At 37.6% G+C, this 27,661-nt stretch overlaps 2 protein-coding genes across 4 annotated transcripts in view; both read left to right on the top strand.

Annotated features, from left to right (window-relative positions):
- The window catches only part of PAQR8 (progestin and adipoQ receptor family member 8), a 68,974-nt gene extending 64,907 nt beyond the window's left edge, over positions 1-4,067 (top strand). Inside the window, exon 2 of the mRNA XM_075863810.1 lies at positions 742-4,067. Coding sequence (XP_075719925.1) covers positions 789-1,850 — 1,062 coding nt within the window. The 5' untranslated portion in view covers positions 742-788 and the 3' untranslated portion in view covers positions 1,851-4,067. The remainder of the gene's footprint in view (positions 1-741) is intronic.
- Positions 4,068-11,531: 7,464 nt separating this feature from the next.
- Positions 11,532-27,661, top strand: part of EFHC1 (EF-hand domain containing 1) — a 40,782-nt gene continuing 24,652 nt past the window's right edge. The window contains exons 1-2 of one of the 3 annotated variants that reach the window (XR_012883053.1): positions 11,532-11,727; positions 22,604-22,825. Coding sequence is in view for 2 of the 3 variants with exons in the window: in XM_075860890.1 (XP_075717005.1) it covers positions 11,665-11,727; positions 22,604-22,825 (285 nt within the window). In the remaining variant the exon portion in view is untranslated. The remainder of the gene's footprint in view (positions 11,728-22,603; positions 22,826-27,661) is intronic. The other 2 variants (XM_075860890.1, XM_075860889.1) reach the window with 2 other exon arrangements.

Genomic DNA, 27,661 nt, shown 5'->3' with positions numbered 1-27,661 from the left:
CCACCATGGCGGTGGAGTGGTTCCTGCTATTGTGTAGGCCAGCCAATAAGAATTTGCGCATTAGGATCGTCGTCTTCTCACCGATACTGGACACATTCGGTAAAGGTTCTGAGAGGGAATCAAAAGAACAGCAGGGGGCGCCATAACAAATATGTAACAGCAATATCTACACCCAGGAGCATTTAAAAAATAAATAAAAAATATTCCCATTGAGAAACTTATGTTTTGTGTGATCTAACATAGAAATGTAATATTAAATTGTGGGACAAGCCATTTAAGTTACGCCTCTGTCCTTCATTCAGCCCTTCGTCCATGGTTGAGGAATATGTAAAAGGTATTTTTTGTAAGTATTCTTCCTTTGGTTGGAAACTGAGTGCATGTGGTTATAAGTCTGAGCCTCGGCCTTGTCGGACGTTGGTTTCACCCTATTGTAATAAGGAGCCGCAGGCTCCAATGATACTTATATGTAACAAGGAAAAATGAAAACTTATGGTCATTGGCATTTTTTAGTATTCTGATTTTCCAGCCTTGCATCAAGCTAAAAGCCTTCGCTCCTCGTGAATCTTGATAAATTAGTCATTTAAAGAAGCGGAAAGATACATTCGGCTTTGATACTAATGTAAAATCTGATTAAATAAGACGCTTGTCTAGCATTTGTCTTGGTTACTCATCGTTCTTCCACATGATGTAGATGTTTTTATTATTGCCGCAGTTGACTTACGATTTTCTTCTTCACTTTAGGACAAAATCAAATCATATTCACCTTCATCAACCTCAATTCTTCGGCAATGACTACAGCCATTCTGGAATGCATTAGCACGTTGTCTATCAGTGCTCAACAGCTACGTCGCTTCCCCAAGCTCCTCGAAAGTGGCCTTCTCAAAAAGATGCCTTCTACGGTCAAGGACTCGGATGTTCCCAACCTCTTCAGAGAACCCTATATTCAGACTGGATATAGACCAACAGACCAAGACTGGAAATATTACTTTCTTAGCCTTTTCCAGAAGCACAATGAATCTGTGAATGTTTGGACTCACCTTTTGGTGGCCTTCGCAGTTGTCTTGAGGTTTCGAGCCTTTGTGGAATCTGAAAGCTTCGTCTGGAACACATTATCCATGCCTCTAGTCTTATATGTACTGGCCTCATTGACCTATCTAACATGCAGTCTACTAGCACATTTACTCCAGTCCAAATCTAAGCTGGCCCATTACACTTTTTATTTCATAGACTACGTCGGGGTTTGCACTTACCAGTACGGAAGTGCCTTGGCCCATTACTACTACAGTTCCCACCAAGCTTGGTATGAAAAAGCCTGGCCTTTCTTCTTGCCAGGAGCTGCTTTACTCGGATGGATGTCCTGTGTGGGCTGCTGCTACGCCAAATATCGTTACAGGAGGCCATATCCAGTAATGAGGAAGGTCTGCCAGGTTGTCCCATCCGGGTTGGCGTATATCTTGGACATCAGCCCAGTGGTCCATCGGATTATAGTTTGTTATATGGAAGACAGTTCAGACCGGGCCTTTTGGTACCATTCTATACAGATCATCTTCTTTGTTATTAGCTCCTACTTTTTCTCCTGTCCCGTCCCGGAAAAATTCTTCCCTGGTGGATGCGATATCATTGGTCATGGCCACCAAATTTTTCACTTGTTTCTAGGTTTATGTACTCTGACCCAGTTGGAGGCTGTGTTAATAGACTACCAGACCAGACATGAACATTTTACAGCACGCTATAACCCAACGTTAACCCAAGTTTCTTGCCTTTCGTTTTTCCTACTCATCATCTGCACATCTCTGACGGCCTTCTATCTACGGCAGAAAATTAAGCAGAAACTAGCAAAGAATGAATAGAAGGAACATCTTCTTTTTCACATGTTATCCAGATCAAGTTATTTAATAACATAGATCCTACATATTTATTTACCACTAAGGTTTGGATGTAAAATTGAATTTAGGTAATATTATAGCCTAGCCTACAAATTGCTTCCAATGAATGACTTCTGTCCAAGGCTGCAATAAGGACTTGGCTTACAGAAGAAAAAACGTATGAATATTGCACATTTTTTTTCTTATTTTTTTTAAGATGGAAAGTCCCCAGAGAAGAATTTCATTTTTGGCCACGACCTGGAGAAATGTGATCATTGGTAGTACTTTTCTAAGTTAGATGTTTAAAGATTATTTGTAGGATTTGGCTGCCTTAAAAAATATTTGGACCTTTTAAGTAGGAAAACCAGCTAAAAACTTTCACGCCACTGTTTAGTATATTTTCGGGCTATAAATGGCCAGTAGACTTCAGTCATGCAACATTCACTTTGAGAACTCTGCAAAATGCTGGTTGTCATTAAAGGTGGCCATAAACTTTAGATAGCTCTCGGCTGTACGGCTCATTTGTCCCTTGGCTATTTCTCCAGACACCCCCATACCCATGCACACTCGTCAATCAGGAGAGGGGAATAAGCCACTGCTAGGCACCTCTGGCATCGGCTTATCCGATATGTCTGATCCTTCTTTTCCCTCGATATATGGGGGGGGAGTTTGGACACCCCCAATTGACGTATATAGAAGAGAGCGGCTCCATATGAAAGATCAAACTAGGCCCCCCATTAGGGTGTCAGGTATGATTAGCAAGGACAGAAGGGCCAGGTGTTTGTTCCGTCTTCACGTCCTTTCCATGACCATTGCACCAATCCCCACCACTCTGGAAACAATGATGTTTTTTAGTAGAGGGGAAAGAAGATAGGACCAACCAGGACTGGGCCTTCTTTCTTTAAGAGCCACATGGGGCAGCTCTATGGTATATACGCCCTTATTTGCTTCAAAACCTCATTCAACACATTACCTCCTATCCAGATGGTGGAAGTTCTGGATGACACGGGGACCAGATCCAGCATGGAAGGGCAGTGTCGGTTTTTCAAGCATCACCTAAAGATTTAGAGAAGATATCTAAAGGAGATGTTACAATAATCTACGTAATCAGTTACTCAATGTTTAACAATTGCACTTCCCACATGATCCAAGCTTATGTAGTGTTGGACTGAAGCACTTTGGGCTCATCAGAGGACATGGTTCTGTGAGCCTAGCCATCAGTTACGTTCCCCATTATAGTTTAATAACTCATCAATAAGGACTATTAGGCTATATGAGAAATTTCGTATAAAAGCGGATTAACACCAACAGCAATTGATCCGTTTCACTGTCGGCTTTAGATAGGACTGTCTTCTGCTGGATCTAATGGACCTTGCGACCTGTAGAAGCCTCTGGTGGGCCAGTCCAACCTTGAACTCATCCTTGCAGTTGATATCTTTCATGTGTCTTATTCTAACACTTTCGGTCAGCATCATGATGAAGTCCTGGTTCAAACTTTATATTGGTCTTAAGGTGAACATGTCTCAACCTCGAAGATTTCTTGTCCTCAACCTCCACTGTATTGAGGAAAAGCAAAGAGATTTTCTAAGGGGAAAAATGAAAGGGTTTGATAATGGGCACATTAAAATTTTTGGAAAAAAATTACTGTTTCCCAGAGACGACCAATTTTCACTTATATTTTTTGTATCCGTTTGAAGAATGAGACCATCTTAAATGATAGAATCTCTAACATTTTGGTAAGAAGAGCCTGCTAGTATCTAGATCCCCTCCTTTATTCAATTTTGAGTCCAAGACTTACGGTGGCCATAGACATAAGATAACGGTTGTCCGAACTCTCCAATCGAGATCAGCTGATTATCTAATGTGTATGAAGGTCTTCGAACTTTGCCCCCACGGCAGGTGTCATGGGAAAGAAGGATCCGGTATGTTGGATCCTTTTGTTCTCGCATTCCTAATCCTTTATTCTCCTCTCCCATGTGAAATAAAAATGTTAATGGTGGAGTTGGGACGAAAAGCTGGGGGCCGAACTAGCAATCAGCTGACAGTTATCTTAAGTGTATGAACCAGATCCTTCTTTCCACCGACATCTGCCGTCAAGGGGAGAGTAGGGGGCCCCAGTACACATTAGTTCGTCAACCGGCAGGTTGGGTCAAGTTTCATCTAATGTGTATGGGCACCTTAAAGGGGTTTTCCACATTCTGACAACTGATGACCTATCCACTGGATAGGTCATCAGTATATGATCAGTGCGTGTCCGATACCCGGACGCCGCACCGATCCGCCACTCCTGTTGCCTCAGGGCACCGGACGATATTGCTGAAAACAGATGGCTCCGATCAAAGAATAGTGGCCGAGCTGCAGTTCTGCCGAACGCCTGCTATGCAGTGGTCGGAGCCATCTGCTTCCGGCTTCAACTACTGCATACGTTCCAAACATCCGGTGCACGGAGGCAGCCGGAGTGGTGGATCGGTGTGGGGTCCAGGTGTCGGACACGCACCGATCATACACTGATGACCTATCTGGTGGATAGGTCATCAGTTGTCAGAAAGTGAAAAACCCCTTTAACATTATTCCTTTCCATTCTCCTTGTAACTTATTATACTCACAAACAGTCCTAACAAGTACGGAATGAACTGGTGCTGGCGATGTAGATATATATATATATGGGTATGTCTTACTTGTTCTAATAATTAATCATACAATATATAAAATAATATAAAACCTGTATAAAATGATTGTGCTAAAGGCTGGCTGAAGTGTCTAGTTTGCACTGGAAAATAATGACTAGATGCAATGAGGCTGGCCTTTGCGTGATGTCCACATGTTCTTCGAGTGGACATATACTGCACATGAAACTCTTGGTCCACCGGCACCCTCGTTTTATGCCAGTGGCCAGTTATTCCATATTAGCCAGTATATAATAATTTTTAATAAAAAGTAAACATGTGACCACGGTGACAAGTAATTAAAGGAAATGTTCAAAGCTCGATGAATCCACTTATAAATTTGAGAGTTTGGACTATTAGTCACATTCCCTTGTGAGGATAGATGCAATGTTGACTCAGTGGTTCGCACTATTGATTTATGGTGCTATTGTTCTGGGTTCAAATCCAACTAGAACATCATCTGCATGAAATATGTACATTCTCCTTATGTCCATAGGGTTTTTATTCCCACACTTCAAAAACACAATAGTTTAATTGGCCCCATGGGTGCACCATCCATAAGGTAAGGTGAGAACTTAACCTGATTTGACATCCTTCCCTGACAATAGGTAGCCAGCATTTGGGAAGATATTGAATCCATCCCTGCACAAAGGGAGTCATTATATTTTTTACTTCAGGTAGCAAAAAGGCTCCAAGCACTCATGATGGGCCCTCAGGGTCAGGGCCAGTATCAACAGGAGGCAAATCTCGGCGGGACCTACTGGACTTTGAGGAGAATTATGACCTGAGTAAACTCGCTTTTTGCTTGTCAAACCATGGCTAGTTAGACAAGGGAGCCAATGCAACTCTGTCGCCCAATGGGCCACATACACTAAGAACCAGCCCTGCTGAGAAATATGTAGCAGAAATAAAAAAGAGGCCCCTTCTGGTTTCTCATTCACTTCAACACGCCTCCAGTCATTTGCCAGTAAGGAGTGATCCTTGAGCCCGTTTGCTCTCATTTGTGGTGCCTGTACAGAAGGGGCACTCTATGCCGGCACCTCTATATGTCTTGGGGAACAAGACATATGCTGGGGCCCATGGCAACTTTAATGGGGCTGCCTTATATGTACAGCCTTGCTGACCCAAGTGTCTATACGTATACAGGGAAAATTACATTGTTAGCTCCTCAGGGGCGGGGTCTCATTTGAATAAATATTTTGACATTACAACACAGAAGAATAAATCAGTGTTATAAAAATAAAATTGTACATTTGCATATTCATAACAAGGGAATACAACATGTCTAAAACAGATGGAGCATAACAGTCTAATGCGATTTTAGATTTTTTATTTTTTTATTTTTTTATTATATATTTATGGATTGTTAGGCTGCTGATATGGTGGAGTCACTTACACCCATTTTGTGTAGGTTTTTCTATGTATGATGAAGACATGTTTTAATACCTGGTACTGTACTAGTATATTCTATAGTATAAATTTGGCCTCATCGATCAAAACGGTCTAACCTATTGATTCTAGCAACCAAGTGTAGTCCGAGCCGGTTGTTTCCTTACTATACATGTAACTATTATCGTTCACGTTTCTCATTGAAAAATCTCTACGTCTATATCAAGCTTAAAAGGATAGTCGATTTTGGACAACCACTACCCTGCGAGCGGGTCTCCAGGCAACTATAAATTACTAATAGGGTATACGGAAATGGGTTGTCCAAAGAGGAGACCCCCTTTAAAAAATGTAGTGGCCTACCCACCATCTCAAAATTTTGACTACTTCTACTAGAATTTACCCAGATTATTTTTAATGAAATGGATAATATTTTTTTAATAATTTGAAATTTTTAGAATTATTTCTTGGTCCCAACTGTGTAACGTACCGGTGGTTTGCATCAAGTTTCTTAACTTGGTGTAACTTGTACATGGTGACCAAATATAATAAAATACTTTTTACACTCCTGATGCTTTTAATAATTTTTTTTTTAAATGTATGTCTAGTCAATTAAAACTATGCTGCTGTGAATCCTTATGCGCAGTCACTTTTAACGTAATCGGAAGATATGTTAAGCTCCATCCCCGTTCTGATCGAGAACATCACCAAAAACTACAGAAACGCCCTTTTTGGAAAAGCAAATTAGCATAAATGCCTATTTTGCATTTCGAACAACGGGTTAGACCCACAAAAATCAGGACTGTTGAACGCCATCTTTTTCTACATTCTCCATCATTCACTTCTGATCTCAGCTCTTTGGCCTCTATCTTATAGCTACTAATGTCAGCCATGTCAAGTATCCTGGAGATCATTTTTCTGTCACCCGGTCAGGAGTGGACTGAGAGTTGTCTTGGCTCCTGGGAATTAAGGGTTATGGGCTTGACCCCTTCATAAAGACATATCGTTCAATTTCTAAGTGAAATTCTGTAGACCCTCCTAATGCTTTGAAACCTCAGACGGTGCCCGATTGCCTGACTGGTCAGTCCTCTCCTGCATCTGATCATCTAAATGGTCCTTCTCCCTCCCTCACTAAGCTCTCCCTGGCAATGACAATACTCTTCCTCTCCCAACCCTCTCACTGTTCAGAGACATTCTTGAATAGATCTAAGCCAAACCAGACAATTCCTTTAATTAAAGTATAAACTTTAATTGTATCCTTGAAAGAATTCTTTACTGTTTCACGTATGTTATTTACCTGTGGGATAAGATGTGTATTATCTTACCATACCTATCTTATGTTACAAATGCATGTACCAGGGGGCTGTGGTCTACATGGGTGGAGAAACTCATCGTAATAGTGGGATTTTTTGTTTTCTGCCGTGGGGCCCAGAAAACAAGGTCTGGGGTCTGGGGTCCTGGGTTCAAATCCAACCGAGGATAACATCTGCGTGGAGTTTGTATGTTCTCCCTGTGTTTGTGGGGGGTTTCCTCCAAAAACATACTGACAGGGAATTTAGATTGTGAGCCCAATGGGGACAGTAAGTCTGGACCTTTGTACAGTGTTGCAGAGTATGTTGGCGCTATATAAGTAACAGGAATAAATAAAAAACAAAATATCCCACTATTATGGTGCCAAGTTTCTCCACCCATGCCTTTCCATGACCTTGGGGCCAATTTCCACCCCGTTTGCTAAGAATGCAGTTCTCTGTGGAGAAGCAACCCAGTCCAATATCAAAGGGGATTGAACCCACTAGGGCCTATAGCATGGTCTGCCTCTATGGTGCAGTATGTATGCCCCTGCCAGGAAGCAATTGTGTATCCAAGAATAGAATGTATATATTTCTACGTATGGGAAATACCAAACGTATACAAAGAATTAGGAAGATGCAAGTGGCCAAGCAAGGAGAGACATATGATTGGCTCAGAGTTCACAGCACAGCTCTTACATCACCAGGAAAAGCCCGCCCACTCAGCAGGCATGGAGGAAGAAAGTGGGTATTTATGGAAACCAGCGGAGGGAAGGAAAAAGACCCAAAATCTGCACGATACGCAGAACGTTTATAGCTGCACTACATCCAATACACATCTACAGCTGCCAAGGAGGGGATTACTTTTTTGTAACAATAGGTTCCGTCAAAGTACAGGGATAATGTGCACAGTGATATCAAAGTGTAAAGACGATGCACCCAGTGATGTCACAGAACAGGGACCATGCTCACGGGGATATGTTACAATGTAGCAATACTGAGATAATGTTAACAGTGATGTCTCTAAAGTGGGATATGTGCACAGTGATGTCACAGAACATAGGTAGTGCTCACATTGATGTTACAATAGTGGGATAATGCACAATGAAATTACAGTACAGGGGTAAAGTTCACAGTGATGTCACAATACAGTGATAATGCCACAGTGATGTCACAGTACAAGGATAATGTACACAGTGATGTCACAGTACAGGGATAATGTGCAAAATGATGTCACAATACAGTGATAATGCACACTGATGTCACAGTGCATAGATAATGCACAGTGATATTGCAGTACAGTAATAAAGCACACCGTGATGTCACAATGCAGGGATAATGTGCAAAATGATGTCACAGTACAGGGATAATGCACACAGTGATGTCACAGTACAGGGATAATCTACTCAGTGACATTATAGCACAGGAATTATACACACTAATATATATAATTCTAACCATTATATTATAGCACAGGAATAATGCACACAAAAAAAAAGTCACCATGTAAACTGTGACATCACGGTGTAGGAAAAAGTAACATATAATAATGTCACACGCAGGTTTAATGTACACATGATGTCACAGCACAAAAATAATGCAAAAAAAGTAATACTGCAGAGAAGGGATAATGCAAACACCAGTGGTAACCATGGGGCTCTATAGTAAAACTTGGAATGGGGCCACATTACATTTTTCACTTCCCCTTCCATCATCCACAGTCATCACTAACTGCACGGATGAGCAGGTTATTACTCCATAGTATGTGAAGGAGCCTATGTAATATGACAGTGCGGACACAACAATATCTACTACATTATAGAAAAGCGCCACCATGTGTTCAGCACTGGAATAGTTGAAACATTTTTTATTATTATTATTATTATTATTATTATTATTGTTATTACCATTATTATTTTATTATTATTATTATTATTATTATTATTATTGTTATTACTATCATTATTATTTTATTATTATTATTATTATTTAATTATTATTAATATAAATTATTATTATTACTATTATTAATATTATTATTATTCTATACATAATTACGTAGAAAAATAAATGGTATTAAGTGGTAACTTTTTTTATTTTATTTTTCATATTTTTATTTTAGATGATATTGTAAAAATTATTTCTTTCCAATTTGATCAAGGCATTCCGCCCCCTCCAAGTCCCTAATTGCAGGTATTATTATTATTATTATTATTATTATGGATTAATAATAATATATTTTATATACTTTTATATATTTTGTATAATAATTTTGATAATAACAGTAATAAAAAATAATCATCATCATCAGCGTAACACAATCCAGAATATAATCCCTAATTCTGTGTAATACATTAACTCATGACCACCCAGAATTTATTTTACAATTTCTTTGCCCGTGGGTAGCGTCATGAAGACAACGCAGGGGGGGAGGGGTCACCCGCTTGGTACCCCCCCCCCCCTATGAACCAGAAAGAAGAGACGCTCTGGCAAACTCAAGCCATCCATGTATTATATGCTCAGCCGCCATATAATCCTCCAATTCTTTACTACAATACTACAAGTCTGGCTGGCGCAGAGTACAGGTCATGATGCAGATAAGTTTGTGAACCCCCCAGGACTGTGAATGCTTGCCCAATACTGAATGTATGGACCTCCGAACTGTGAACTCTCTCTCTAGAGGCCCTACAGGAGAAACAGTATACATAGAAATTATAGGACCTCATAGCAAAACTCAGAATGATCCCCCCCACCCTCAGAGCACTACACATTTATTAAAGTTAATGCCCACCGTTCCTACAAAGTTCTGTGCTGATTGACCTCATAATATATCTGTATATAGGGGGCTCTGCTGTTCTGACTTGCTAAACAATATATTTCTGACTGCCTGCAGTCACCACTAGGGGGAGCTCAATGCATACCAAGTTTTGCCGCTAGTAGTAAACTCAATGGGTACTGAATAAATCTGCATGCAGTGAGCTCCCCCTAGTGGTGGCTGCTGGTAGTCACTACGACAGTGTCATGGCAAGCAGGGGAAGCAGCTCAGTGTGTCCCCCACCCGCCACGGGCCCCATAGCAGTCGCTTACCCTGCCTCTATGGGAGGAAAATACAGTTATACCTATTTCTGGGAAAGCTGGGTGACTACCAGTGTGGCCACCACCTCACAGGGATTGTCACCCTGCTTTTCCAAGCTACTAAATAGCAATTATGTCTATGCAACACTGCATAGCTAGGCAGACTTTCCATTCAGGACTCTAGAAAAGCTGGGTATGCAAAATGTCATCTGTCTCTGTATACAAGAGATGTATGACGGCATAATTAGACAGATTTTCCATTCAGGCATCTGAGAAAGTCGGGTCTCCTGAATAGTAATTTAATCTAGTTATACAGCAGAGATGCTATGCCATTAAGGATGCTTGGAAAGCTGGGTCTTGTGAATGATCATTTCTAGTAATACAGCAGGGGAAGGATCACTGGGTAAATAGATATTTTGCCCTTCGGGTGTTTAGGAAAGCTGGGTCTCCTGAATGGCAATTTTACCTAGGTATATAGCAAGAGATTCAACACTAGACAGATTTGCCATTCAGGGCTCTGGGAAAGCTGGATGTCCTAAATGGTAAGGTTCTGTTCATATCTGAGCCTCCGTCGCAGCTGGATACTGACACTAATTGCGCCTAGACATATAACTAGACATTTTGCCATTCAGGACTCTGGGAAAGATGGGTGACCAATAAGTGTTTTTTAATTTTTTTACTAAGACCTCCTTCACACACAGATTTTTTTCTGGCAATTTAAAACTGCATCCAAAAACACGCAGCGAAACACGCTTTCTCTGCCTCCCATTGATGTCAATGGAAGGTCAGAGATGGAAACGCCCGAAGACAGGGCATGTCGCTTCTAAAAACCGCTCGCGGGAAAAAACGCCTCCCATTGAAATGAATGGGAGGCGTTTTAAGACATTTTTGGTGCGGTTTCCAACGCGATTTCCACGTCAAAAAAAGTGCCAAAAAACTCAGTGTGAATTCCCCCTAAAAACGCCACAAACCAAAATGCAGTGTGTAGTGTTTTTTATATATTACCATAAACTTTAATGTAACATCTGGCCGCATAAAATACGCATAAAAAACACCTATAAAAATGGCACGAAAAAGCACAAAAATGCAGCAAAATGCTCTGTGTGAATACAGTACAGCTCCTTAATTTGAATTGAACGGGGCGGTATACGGGAATACTATGCAGAGTGTATACAGGAGTCCCGGGGTCACACGCAGTACAAAGAAGCCGATGGAGTCAGGTGACCTGGGGGCGTAGCCACCAAATAGTGTTTACTGTTACTATAGAGACCAGAGTCGTGACCGTTGCCCGGCAACAGAAAAAGCTGCAGAGAGACAGCCAGGCCCATAGACTGGAAAGGAAAGAGACATCCTGGGAGACGCTGGAGAGACCCGGCAGACATCATGTCCTCTCATCCTGTACATGGGCTGCCATTCCTGCCCGGGAACACCTACCGAGATCCGACCGTAAGTACCAAGAGCGCAAACAATGGAGGGAAGGTGTATCCGTGCTGACGCCAGTATGGACGGTCTATGCGCCATATTCGTCATGACGCGAATTACAGCGCGCACTCACGTACATGAGGCGACTGGTCCTCGATGTTCAAAGCGCCGATTTCCCCCATAAAAATATGCGGAATCACGAGAATAACAATGTCGCATTACGTGAAATCATCTAAGGATTTGTTGAGGGTGAAGGAAAAAGTCGCAAAACGTTCATGATGACGGCGTCGGTCACATGCTTCAGCGTTTTTAGGTTTTAGCGCGACGCATTGAGGGTCATTTATTATTGGTCTCATTTGTATAACAAGATCAGTTTTATTATATGAGCGCGCCGTATTTTGCAGTTAATAATAACGAGTTACAAACATGCGGCAATATTGCAACTTCACGAATACGGTACAAAAATATTCACAGGCAACATCAGCGCCAACCGTACGTGCGAATAATGGCGACGATAAGTATAGGACAACTAGAGCTACCCAGAATGTACCATATATAATACTATACCCAGAATGTACCATGGATAATACTATACCCAGAATATACCATGTGCAATACTATACCCAGAATATACCATATATAATACTATACCCAGAATGTACCATGTATAATAATATACCCAGAATGTACCATATATAATACTATACCCAGAATATACCATGTATAATACTATACCCAGAATGTACCATGTATAATACTATACCCAGAATGTACCATATATAATACTATACCCAGAATATACCATATATAATACTATACCCAGAATGTACCATGTATAATACTATACCCAGAATGTACCATGTATAATACTATACCCAGAATGTACCATATATAATACTATACCCAGAATATACCATATATAATACAATACCCAGAATATACCATGTGCAATACTATACCCAGAATATACCATATATAATACTATACCCAGAATGTACCATATATAATACTATACCCAGAATATACCATATATAATACTATACCCAGAATGTACCATGTATAATACTATACCCAGAATGTACCATGTATAATACTATACCCAGAATATACCATGTATAATACTATACCCAGAATGTACCATGTATAATACTATACCCAGAATGTACCATATATAATACTATACCCAGAATATACCATATATAATACTATACCCAGAATATACCATGTATAATACTATACCCAGAATATACCATGTATAATACTATATCCAGAATATACCATATATAATACTATACCCAGAATATACCATATATAATACTATACCCAGAATATACCATGTATAATACTATACCCAGAATGTACCATATATAATACTATACCCAGAATGTACCATATATAATACTATACCCAGAATATACCATGTATAATACTATACACAGAATGTACCATATATAATACTATACCCAGAATGTACCATGTATAATACTATACCCAGAATATACCATGTATAATACTATACCCAGAATGTACCATATATAATACTATACCCAGAATATACCATGTATAATACTATACCCAGAATATACCATATATAATACTATACCCAGAATGTACCATATATAATACTATACCCAGAATGTACCATATATAATACTATACCCAGAATATACCATGTATAATACTATACCCAGAATATACCATGTATAATACTATACCCAGAATATACCATATATAATACTATACCCAGAATATACCATGTATAATACTATACCCAGAATATACCATGTATAATACTATACCCAGAATATACCATATATAATACTATACCCAGAATGTACCATGTATAATACTATACCCAGAATATACCATGTATAATACTATACCCAGAATGTACCATATATAATACTATACCCAGAATATACCATGTATAATACTATACCCAGAATATACCATGTATAATACTATACCCAGAATATACCATATATAATACTATACCCAGAATATACCATGTATAATACTATACCCAGAATATACCATGTATAATACTATACCCAGAATATACCATATATAATACTATACCCAGAATATACCATGTATAATACTATACCCAGAATAAACCATATATAATACTATACCCAGAATATACCATGTACAATACTATACCCAGAATATACCATATATAATACTATACCCAGAATGTACCATATATAATACTATACCCAGAATATACCATATATAATACTATACCCAGAATATACCATATATAATACTATACCCAGAATATACCATATATAATACTATACCCAGAATATACCATATATAATACTATACCCAGAATATACCATGTATAATACTATACCCAGAATATACCATATATAATACTATACCCAGAATGTACCATATATAATACTATACCCAGAATATACCATATATAATACTATACCCAGAATATACCATATATAATACTATACCCAGAATATACCATATATAATACTATACCCAGAATGTACCATATATAATACTATACCCAGAATGTACCATATATAATACTATACCCAGAATGTACCATATATAATACTATATCCAGAATATACCATGTATAATACTATGCCCAGAATATACCATGTATAATACTATACCCAGAATATACCATATATAATACTATACCCAGAATATACCATATATAATACTATACCCAGAATATACCATATATAATACTATACCCAGAATATACCATATATAATACTATACCCAGAATATACCATATATAATACTATACCCAGAATATACCATGTATAATACTATACCCAGAATATACCATATATAATACTATACCCAGAATATACCATATATAATACTATACCCAGAATATACCATATATAATACTATACCCAGAATATACCATATATAATACTATACCCAGAATATACCATGTATAATACTATACCCAGAATATACCATGTATAATACTATACCCAGAATGTACCATATATAATACTATACCCAGAATATACCATATATAATACTATACCCAGAATATACCATATATAATACTATACCCAGAATATACCATATATAATACTATACCCAGAATATACCATGTATAATACTATACCCAGAATATACCATATATAATACTATACCCAGAATATACCATATATAATACTATACCCAGAATATACCATATATAATACTATACCCAGAATGTACCATGTATAATACTATATCCAGAATATACCATGTATAATACTATATCCAGAATATACCATGTATAATACTATACCCAGAATATACCATGTATAATACTATACCCAGAATATACCATATATAATACTATACCCAGAATGTACCATATATAATACTATACCCAGAATATACCATATATAATACTATACCCAGAATATACCATATATAATACTATACCCAGAATGTACCATATATAATACTATACCCAGAATGTACCATATATAATACTATACCCAGAATATACCATATATAATACTATACCCAGAATATACCATATATAATACTATACCCAGAATATACCATGTATAATACTATACCCAGAATATACCATGTATAATACTATACCCAGAATGTACCATGTATAATACTATACCCAGAATATACCATGTATAATACTATACCCAGAATGTACCATGTATAATACTATACCCAGAATGTACCATATATAATACTATACCCAGAATGTACCATATATAATACTATACCCAGAATATACCATGTATAATAATATACCCAGAATATACCATGTATAATACTATACCCAGAATATACCATGTATAATACTATACCCAGAATATACCATATATAATACTATACCCAGAATATACCATGTATAATACTATACCCAGAATGTACCATGTATAATACTATACCCAGAATATACCATATATAATACTATACCCAGAATATACCATGTATAATACTATACCCAGAATGTACCATATATAATACAATACCCAGAATATACCATGTATAATACTATACCCAGAATATACCATGTATAATACTATACCCAGAATATACCATGTATAATACTATACCCAGAATATACCATGTATAATACTATACCCAGAATATACCATATATAATACTATACCCAGAATATACCATGTATAATACTATACCCAGAATATACCATATATAATACTATACCCAGAATATACCATGTATAATACTATACCCAGAATATACCATGTATAATACTATACCCAGAATATACCATATATAATACTATACCCAGAATATACCATATATAATACTATACCCAGAATATACCATATATAATACTATACCCAGAATATACCATATATAATACTATACCCAGAATATACCATATATAATACTATACCCAGAATATACCATATATAATACTATACCCAGAATGTACCATGTATAATACTATACCCAGAATATACCATGTATAATACTATACCCAGAATATACCATGTATAATACTATACCCAGAATATACCATATATAATACTATACCCAGAATATACCATATATAATACTATACCCAGAATATACCATATATAATACTATACCCAGAATATACCATATATAATACTATACCAAGAATATACCATATATAATACTATACCCAGAATGTACCATGTATAATGCTATACCCAGAATATACCATATATAATACTATACCCAGAATATACCATGTATAATACTATACCCAGAATATACCATGTATAATACTATACACAGAATATACCATATATAATACTATACCCAGAATATACCATGTATAATACTATACCCAGAATGTACCATGTATAATACTATACCCAGAATATACCATGTATAATACTATACCCAGAATATACCATATATAATACTATACCCAGAATATAACATGTTTAATACTATACCCAGAATGTACCATGTATAATACTATACCCAGAATGTACCATATATAATACTATACCCAGAATATACCATGTATAATACTATACACAGAATATACCATATATAATACTATACCCAGAATGTACCATATATAATACTATACCCAGAATGTACCATATATAATACTATACCCTGAATATACCATGTATAATACTATACCCAGAATATACCATGTATAATACTATACCCAGAATATACCATATAAAATACTATACCCAGAATGTACCATGTATAATACTATACCCAGAATATACCATATATAATACTATACCCAGAATATACCATATATAATACTATACCCAGAATATACCATATATAATACTATACCCAGAATATACCATGTATAATACTATACCCAGAATATACCATGTATAATACTATACCCAGAATATACCATATATAATACTATACCCAGAATGTACCATGTATAATACTATACCCAGAATATACCATATATAATACTATACCCAGAATATACCATATATAATACTATACCCAGAATATACCATATATAATACTATACCCAGAATATACCATATATAATACTATACCCAGAATATACCATATATAATACTATACCCAGAATGTACCATGTATAATACTATACCCAGAATATACCATGTATAATACTATACCCAGAATATACCATGTATAATACTATACCCAGAATATACCATGTATAATACTATACCCAGAATATACCATATATAATACTATACCCAGAATATACCATATATAATACTATACCCAGAATATACCATATATAATACTATACCCAGAATATACCATATATAATACTATACCCAGAATATACCATATATAATACTATACCCAGAATATACCATATATAATAGTATACCCAGAATGTACCATGTATAATACTATACCCAGAATATACCATGTATAATACTATACCCAGAATATACCATGTATAATACTATACCCAGAATATACCATATATAATACTATACCCAGAATATACCATATATAATACTATACCCAGAATATACCATATATAATACTATACCCAGAATATACCATATATAATACTATACCAAGAATATACCATATATAATACTATACCCAGAATGTACCATGTATAATACTATACCCAGAATATACCATATATAATACTATACCCAGAATATACCATGTATAATACTATACCCAGAATATACCATGTATAATACTATACACAGAATATACCATATATAATACTATACCCAGAATATACCATGTATAATACTATACCCAGAATGTACCATGTATAATACAATACCCAGAATATACCATGTATAATACTATACCCAGAATATACCATATATAATACTATACCCAGAATATAACATGTATAATACTATACCCAGAATGTACCATGTATAATACTATACCCAGAATGTACCATATATAATACTATACCCAGAATATACCATGTATAATACTATACACAGAATATACCATATATAATACTATACCCAGAATGTACCATATATAATACTATACCCAGAATGTACCATATATAATACTATACCCTGAATATACCATGTATAATACTATACCCAGAATATACCATGTATAATACTATACCCAGAATATACCATATAAAATACTATACCCAGAATGTACCATCTATAATACTATACCCAGAATATACCATATATAATACTATACCCAGAATATACCATATATAATACTATACCCAGAATATACCATATATAATACTATACCCAGAATATACCATGTATAATACTATACCCAGAATATACCATGTATAATACTATACCCAGAATATACCATGTATAATACTATACCCAGAATATACCATGTATAATACTATACCCAGAATGTACCATGTATAATACTATACCCAGAATATACCATGTATAATACTATACCCAGAATATACCATATATAATACTATACCCAGAATATACCATGTATAATACTATACCCAGCATGTACCATGTATAATACTATACCCAGAATGTACCATATATAATACTATACCCAGAATATACCATATATAATACTATACCCAGAATGTACCATATATAATACTATACCCAGAATATACCATGTATAATACTATACCCAGAATATACCATGTATAATACTATACCCAGAATATACCATGTATAATACTATACCCAGAATATACCATATATAATACTATACCCAGAATGTACCATGTATAATACTATACCCAGAATATACCATATATAATACTATACCCAGAATGTACCATGTATAATACTATACCCAGAATATACCATGTATAATACTATACCCAGCATGTACCATATATAATACTATACCCAGAATATACCATGTATAATACTATACCCAGAATATACCATGTATAATACTATACCCAGAATATACCATATATAATACTATACCCAGAATATACCATGTATAATACTATACCCAGCATGTACCATGTATAATACTATACCCAGAATGTACCATATATAATACTATACCCAGAATATACCATATATAATACTATACCCAGAATGTACCATATATAATACTATACCCAGAATGTACCATATATAATACTATACCCAGAATATACCATGTATAATACTATACCCAGAATATACCATGTATAATACTATACACAGAATATACCATGTATAATACTATACCCAGAATATACCATGTATAATACTATACCCAGAATATACCATGTATAATACTATACCCAGAATATACCATGTATAATACTATACCCAGAATATACCATATATAATACTATACCCAGAATATACCATGTATAATACTATACCCAGAATATACCATGTATAATACTATACCCAGAATATACCATATATAATACTATACCCAGAATATACCATATATAATACTATACCCAGAATGTACCATATATAATACTATACCCAGAATATACCATGTATAATACTATACACAGAATATACCATGTATAATACTATACCCAGAATATACCATGTATAATACTATACCCAGAATGTACCATGTATAATACTATACCCAGAATATACCATGTATAATACTATACCCAGAATGTACCATGTATAATACTATACCCAGAATGTACCATGTATAATACTATACCCAGAATGTACCATGTATAATACTATACCCAGAATATACCATATATAATACTATACCCAGAATATACCATGTATAATACTATACCCAGAATATACCATGTATAATACTATACCCAGAATATACCATATATAATACTATACCCAGAATATACCATGTATAATACTATACACAGAATATACCATATATAATACTATACCCAGAATATACCATATATAATACTATACCCAGAATATACCATATATAATACTATACCCAGAATATACCATGTATAATACTATACCCAGAATATACCATATATAATACTATACCCAGAATGTACCATATATAATACTATACCCAGAATATACCATGTATAATACTATATCCAGAATATACCATATATAATACTATACCCAGAATATACCATGTATAATACTATACACAGAATATACCATATATAATACTATACCCAGAATGTACCATGTATAATACTATACCCAGAATATACCATGTATAATACTATACCCAGAATATACCATATATAATACTATACCCAGCATGTACCATATATAATACTATACCCAGAATATACCATATATAATACTATACCCAGAATATACCATGTATAATACTATACCCAGAATATACCATATATAATACTATACCCAGAATATACCATATATAATACTATACCCAGAATGTACCATGTATAATACTATACCCAGAATATACCATGTATAATACTATACCCAGAATATACCATGTATAATACTATACCCAGAATATACCATATATAATACTATACCCAGCATGTACCATATATAATACTATACCCAGAATATACCATATATAATACTATACCCAGAATATACCATGTATAATACTATACCCAGAATATACCATGTATAATACTATACCCAGAATATACCATATATAATACTATACCCAGAATATACCATATATAATACTATACCCAGAATATACCATGTATAATACTATACCCAGAATATACCATATATAATACTATACCCAGAATATACCATATATAATACTATACCCAGAATGTACCATGTATAATACTATACCCAGAATATACCATGTATAATACTATACCCAGAATATACCATGTATAATACTATACCCAGAATATACCATATATAATACTATACCCAGCATGTACCATATATAATACTATACCCAGAATATACCATATATAATACTATACCCAGAATATACCATGTATAATACTATACCCAGAATATACCATGTATAATACTATACCCAGAATATACCATATATAATACTATATCCAGAATATACCATGTATAATACTATACCCAGAATGTACCATGTATAATACTATACCCAGAATATACCATATATAATACTATACCCAGAATATACCATGTATAATACTATACCCAGAATATACCATATATAATACTATACCCAGAATATACCATATATAATACTATACCCAGAATATACCATATATAATACTATACCCAGAATATACCATATATAATACTATACCCAGAATATACCACGTATAATACTATACCCAGAATGCACCATGTATAATACTATACCCAGAATGTACCATGTATAATAATATACCCAGAATATTCAATATATAATACTATACCCAGAATATACCATATATAATACTATACCCAGAATATACCATATATAATACTATACCCAGAATATACCATATATAATACTATACCCAGAATGTACCATGTATAATACTATACCCAGAGTGTACCATGTATAATACTATACCCAGAATGTACCATGTATAATACTATACCCAGAATATACCATATATAATACTATACCCAGAATATACCAAATATATAATACTATACCCAGAATGTACCATGTATAATACTATACCCAGAATGTACCATGTATAATACTATACCCAGAATATACCATATATAATACTATACCCAGAATATACCATATATAATACTATACCCAGAATATACCATATATAATACTATACCCAGAATGTACCATGTATAATACTATACCCAGAATATACCATATATAATACTATACCCAGAATGTACCATATATAATACTATACCCAGAATATACCATGTATAATACTATACCCAGAATGTATTATGTATAATACTATACCCAGAATATACCATATATAATACTATACCCAGAATATACCATATATAATACTATACCCAGAATATACCATATATAATACTATACCCAGAATATACCATATATAATACTATACCCAGAATATACCATATATAATACTATACCCAGAATATACCATGTATAATACTATACCCAGAATGTATTATGTATAATACTATACCCAGAATATACCATATATAATACTATACCCAGAATGTACCATATATAATACTATACCCAGAATGTACCATGTATAATACTATACCCAGAATATACCATGTATAATACTATACCCAGAATATACCATGTATAATACTATACCCAGAATGTACCATATATAATACTATAACCAGAATGCACCATGTATAATACTATACCCAGAATATACCATGTATAATACTATACCCAGAATATACCATATATAATACTATACCCAGAATGTACCATATATAATACTATACCCAGAATATACCATATATAATACTATACCCAGAATATACCATGTATAATACTATACCCAGAATATACCATATATAATACCATACCCAGAATATACCAAATATATAATACTATAACCTGTGTGACAGAGTGCCATGTATAATACTAAAAAAACAGGCCATACTTCCTAAATGGGCTGGTGGACACCATTTCGCAACAGGAAAGAGAGTGTGCCATGTGTGATATTCTACTTATCTTTCTTTTCTGTTACCAGAAATCTGTTTACCATCGCTCTCAAACCCTGACATATCGTAATGGGTACAGTCGCCCTGTGCTTCCCACCGTAGGGATCGGTAGAGATCCAATCACAGTGAACCAGCTGTCACAAGCGGAACTAGATGAACTTGCCAACAAAAGACCTACTCTGACCTATGGGCAGGTGAAGCAGGCCCCATCATCCAGCTTCATCCCTTCTTATGTGGCTTTCGACAAAAAGGTAAATCATGATATAATAAATAGTAATACTCTGCCACCACCAGATCTCAGCTCAGAGCAGAAGACCTTGGGCCTGATGTTCGGTTAAATCTAAGACAGTCTAAAAAAGTCTAGTGACAGTCTCTGTAGGTCCAGAAACAGTCTCTCTAACATTATATTCACACGCTTAGCAAAAGACGGCTGTAAATACGGAGCTGTTTTCAAGGGAAAAAAGCCCCTGATTTTCAGTCGTTTTTTTAAGCAACTAGCGTTTTCTTACGCCCATTTTTAGAGCTTTTTTTCTATTGAGTCAATGAAAAACTGCTCCAAAAATGGCTCAAGAAATGACATGCACTTCTTTTAACAATCGCCGCATTACAAACGCCCCCTAAGAACGGAACGCCGTTTTTCTCATTGAAATCAATGGTCAGATGTTTAGTGGCATTCAGCCCCCCTACTTTTTTCGGCCCGAAAAACTGATGAAAATAGGTTGTGTGAACATACCCTAAAAGTTCAGCGATAGTCTCTATAAAACTCCAGTGTTAGTCTCAAAGGAGTCCAGTGACATTATCTATGAGTTCAGGGACAATCTATATAAAAGTCCATTGATAGTCTGTTTAAGTGTTCAGTGGCACTCTCTAAGAGTACAGTGACAATTACTATAAAGTCTAGAATATAACAAAACCCCCTAGTAGAGTCCAGTGACACCATATATTAGAGTCCAGTGATACCCTCTATAATAGTCCAGTGATACCTTCTATAAGAGTTCAGTAACACTATCTACTAGAGTCCAGTGACACTATCTATAAGAGTCCAGTGACACTATCTATGAGTCCAGTGACACTATCTTCTAGATTACAGTCACACTATCTACTAGAGTCCCGTGACACTATCTATGAGTCCCGTGACACTATCTATGAGTCCAGTGACACTATCTATGAGTCCAGTGACACTATCTACTAGAGTCCAGTCGCACTATCTACTAGAGTCCAGTGATACTATCTATAAGAGTCCAGTGACAGTAACTACTTTAGTTCTGTAATGGCAGGAAGGAGGTGAAGGGAACAAGTGAGCCCTAATCTACCCACCGCCCTGTCCCTGCCTACTTGCAACGACCCGCCCTAGGCGACGGGGTACAACTTGGCGGCGGTCCCTACGCTGTCTAAGTGCAAGGGAGTACAAACAGGGAACACGCAAGGGAATACAGTAGCCCACGGAACGCCGCGAGGAAACGGAGCGGTGAATGAGCCAGTCAGGATCAGGAAGTAGTGGAGTATACAAACGGGAGCACGGAGCAGAAGCAAGCCAGGGGCAGAGCAACGCAGGATAAACGGAACTGAAGCAAGGCAGAAGCACGGCAGAAGCAGGCTGGAGCAAGGCAGCAGTGGGGCCAGGAATCCAAGAAGAATAACAAGCAAGGAGGAAGAGAAAACGGCAGGTATAAATGGACAGGGGGCGGAGCTAACTCTGACTGACCAGGCCGCGATAGGCTCTCCCACTCCTGAGCCTGCCACCCTCATTGGTGGGAGCAGGTGTCAGCCTCAGAGGTCTGGCCTCAGGTGTCGACTGATTAATCCTGGGAGTATACCCAGACGTAGTGCCTGGCAGATCCTTTACAGTACTCCCCCTTTTATGAGGGGCCACCGGACCCTTACTAAGAGGACCCGGTTTAGTGGGGAAGAGAAGGTGGAACCTCCTGATCAATACCCCAGCGTGAACATCTCGAGCAGGTACCCAAGTCCTCTCCTCCGGCCCGTATCCTCTCCAATGGACCAGGTACTGGAGGGAGCCCTGGATCATCCTACTGTCCACAATCTTGGCCACCTCGAATTCCACCCCCTCAGGGGTGAGAACGGGAACAGGAGGTTTCCTCGAGGGGGACCAGGACGGGGAGCAGCGTTTCAGGAGGGAGGCATGGAAGACGTCGTGTATGCGAAAGGATGGGGGCAGCTCCAGACGGAAGGATACAGGGTTGAGGACTTCAATGACCTTATAAGGTCCAATAAATCGGGGAGCAAACTTCCTGGACGGGACCTTAAGGCGCAAGTTCCTCGACGACAACCACACCAGATCCCCGACGACAAACCGGGGGTTAGCAGAACGTCTACAATCAGCCTGAATCTTTTGTACGCTCTGGGACGCCTCTAGGTTCTTCTGAACCTGGGCCCAGACTGTGCACAGTTCCCGATGAACGTCCTCTACCTCGGGATTATTGGAACAACCAGGGGAAACGGAGGAGAACCTAGGATTAAACTCGAAATTACAGAAAAACGGGGAGACCCCTGACGAGTTACTGACCCGGTTATTCAGGGAAAATTCGGCGAGGGGAAGGAATGAGACCCAATCAAATTGACAGTCAGAAATGAAACACCTTAAATATTGTTCCAGGGATTGGTTAGTCCTTTCCGTTTGGCCATTAGTTTCGGGATGGAAGGCAGAGGAGAAGGATAGATCAATCTCCAACTTTTTACAAAAAGCTCTCCAAAATAAGGAAACAAATTGTACCCCTCTGTCCGAAACGATATTGACTGGGGCCCCATGGAGACGCAGAATGTGTTTCACAAACAAAGAAGCTAACGTCTTGGCGTTAGGTAGTTTCTTAAGGGGCACAAAGTGGCACATCTTGCTGAAGCGGTTTACTACCACCCACACCACCGACTTGCCCTGAGATGGAGGCAAATCGGTGATAAAATCCATGGAGATATGGGTCCAAGGTCTCTGGGGAATGGGCAACGAACGTAGTAAGCCCGCAGGTCGGGACCTAGGGGTCTTGGACCTAGCACAGACCTCACAAGCGGCGACGTAAGCCCTAACGTCTTTAGACAACCCAGGCCACCAATAGTTTCTGGTAATGAGGAGTTTGGTACCCAAGATGCCAGGATGACCAGATAGAGCGCAGTCATAGTTTTCCCTGAGTACCCTTAGCCGGTATTGCAGGGGGACAAACAGTTTGTCCCCAGGGAGGTTCCCGGGAGCTGAACCTTGATCAGCCGCGATGTCAGAGGCTAAGTCAGAATCAGTGGCAGAAACAATTATACCAGGGGGTAAAATACAAGCAGGATCCTTCTCAGAAGGAGGATTAGCCATGAAACTACGTGACAGTGCATCAGCCTTAATATTTTTGGACCCAGCCCTATAGGTAACCAAGAAATTAAATCTGGTAAAGAATAGTGCCCAACGAGCTTGTCTAGGATTAAGCCTCCGGGCAGATTCTAGGAAAACCAGATTCTTGTGGTCAGTAAGGACCGTTACCTGGTGTCTGGCCCCCTCCAAGAAGTGACGCCACTCTTCAAAAGCCCATTTAATGGCTAAAAGTTCGCGGTTGCCAATACACTCCGTGGGCGAAAACTTCCTAGAGAAGTAAGCACAGGGGCGGAGATGGTTGAGGGAGCTGGTACCCTGGGACAAGACGGCCCCCACTCCCACCTCGGACGCGTCAACCTCCACAATAAATGGCTCCCTTTGGTTGGGCTGAACCAGCACGGGGGCCGAGATAAAGCACTTCTTGAGGGTCTCAAAAGCCTGGACGGCCTCAGGGGGCCAATGGAGGACATCAGCACCCTTGCGAGTGAGGTCCGTAAGAGGCTTAGCGACGACCGAGAAGTTGGCAATAAATCTCCTGTAATAGTTAGCGAACCCCAAAAAACACTGTAGCGCCTTCAGGGAGGCAGGTTGGACCCATTCCGCCACAGCCTGAACCTTGGCAGGGTCCATGCGGAATTCATGAGGAGTGAGGATTTGACCTAAAAATGGTATCTCCTGTACCCCAAACACACATTTTTCGGTCTTCGCAAACAGATTATTTTCCCGAAGGACCTGGAGGACCTTCCTGACATGCTCCACGTGCGAGGACCAGTCCTTGGAAAACACCAGTATGTCATCAAGGTACACTACAAGAAAATTACCCAGGTAATCTCTCAGAATTTCATTAATAAAATTCTGGAAGACGGCAGGGGCATTACACAACCCAAAGGGCATGACTAAGTATTCGAAATGACCTTCGGGCGTGTTGAACGCAGTTTTCCACTCATCCCCCTCTTTGATGCGGATAAGGTTATATGCCCCCCGTAGATCGAACTTAGAGAACCATTGGGCCCCCTGAACCTGATTAAAAAGATCCGGAATCAAAGGAAGGGGATACTGGTTCCTTACTGTGACCTTATTCAAGTTCCGATAATCAATGCACGGCCTAAGACCACCATCCTTCTTCCCCACGAAGAAGAAGCCAGCACCTACAGGAGAAGTCGAGGGGCGAATGAAACCCTTGGCCAGGCATTCTTGGATATACTCCCTCATAGCTTTACGTTCAGGACATGAAAGATTAAATATCCTCCCCTTAGGAAGCTTGGCACCAGGCACCAAATCGATGGCGCAATCGTAATCTCTATGAGGGGGCAACACCTCGGAGGCCTCCTTAGAAAACACATCAGCGAAGTCCTGAACAAACTCAGGAAGCGTGTTTACCTCCTCCCGGGGAGAAATAGAGTTAACCGAAAGACATGACATCAGGCAATCACTACCCCATTTGGTGAGATCCCCAGTATTCCAATCAAACGTGGGATTATGCAGCTGCAACCAGGGAAGACCTAATACCAGATCGGACGATAATCCCTGCATCACCAGTACAGAGCACTGCTCCAAATGCATGGAGCCAACACGGAGTTCAAAAACAGGAGTATGCTGAGTAAAATAACCATTAGCAAGAGGAGTGGAGTCGATACCCACTACCGGGATAGGATAAGGTAAATCAATAAAAGGCATTTTTAGAGACATAGCAAATTCCACAGACATGATATTAGCAGATGAGCCCGAATCCACGAAGGCACTGCCAGTGGCAGACCGGCCAGCAAACGAGACC

The sequence above is a fragment of the Rhinoderma darwinii genome, chromosome 4 (assembly GCF_050947455.1).
Source record: "Rhinoderma darwinii isolate aRhiDar2 chromosome 4, aRhiDar2.hap1, whole genome shotgun sequence".
NCBI classification, from domain to species: domain Eukaryota; kingdom Metazoa; phylum Chordata; class Amphibia; order Anura; family Rhinodermatidae; genus Rhinoderma; species Rhinoderma darwinii.
The sequence above is the reverse complement of the archived record's forward strand: the minus strand, read 5'-3'. Positions and strand labels throughout refer to the sequence as shown.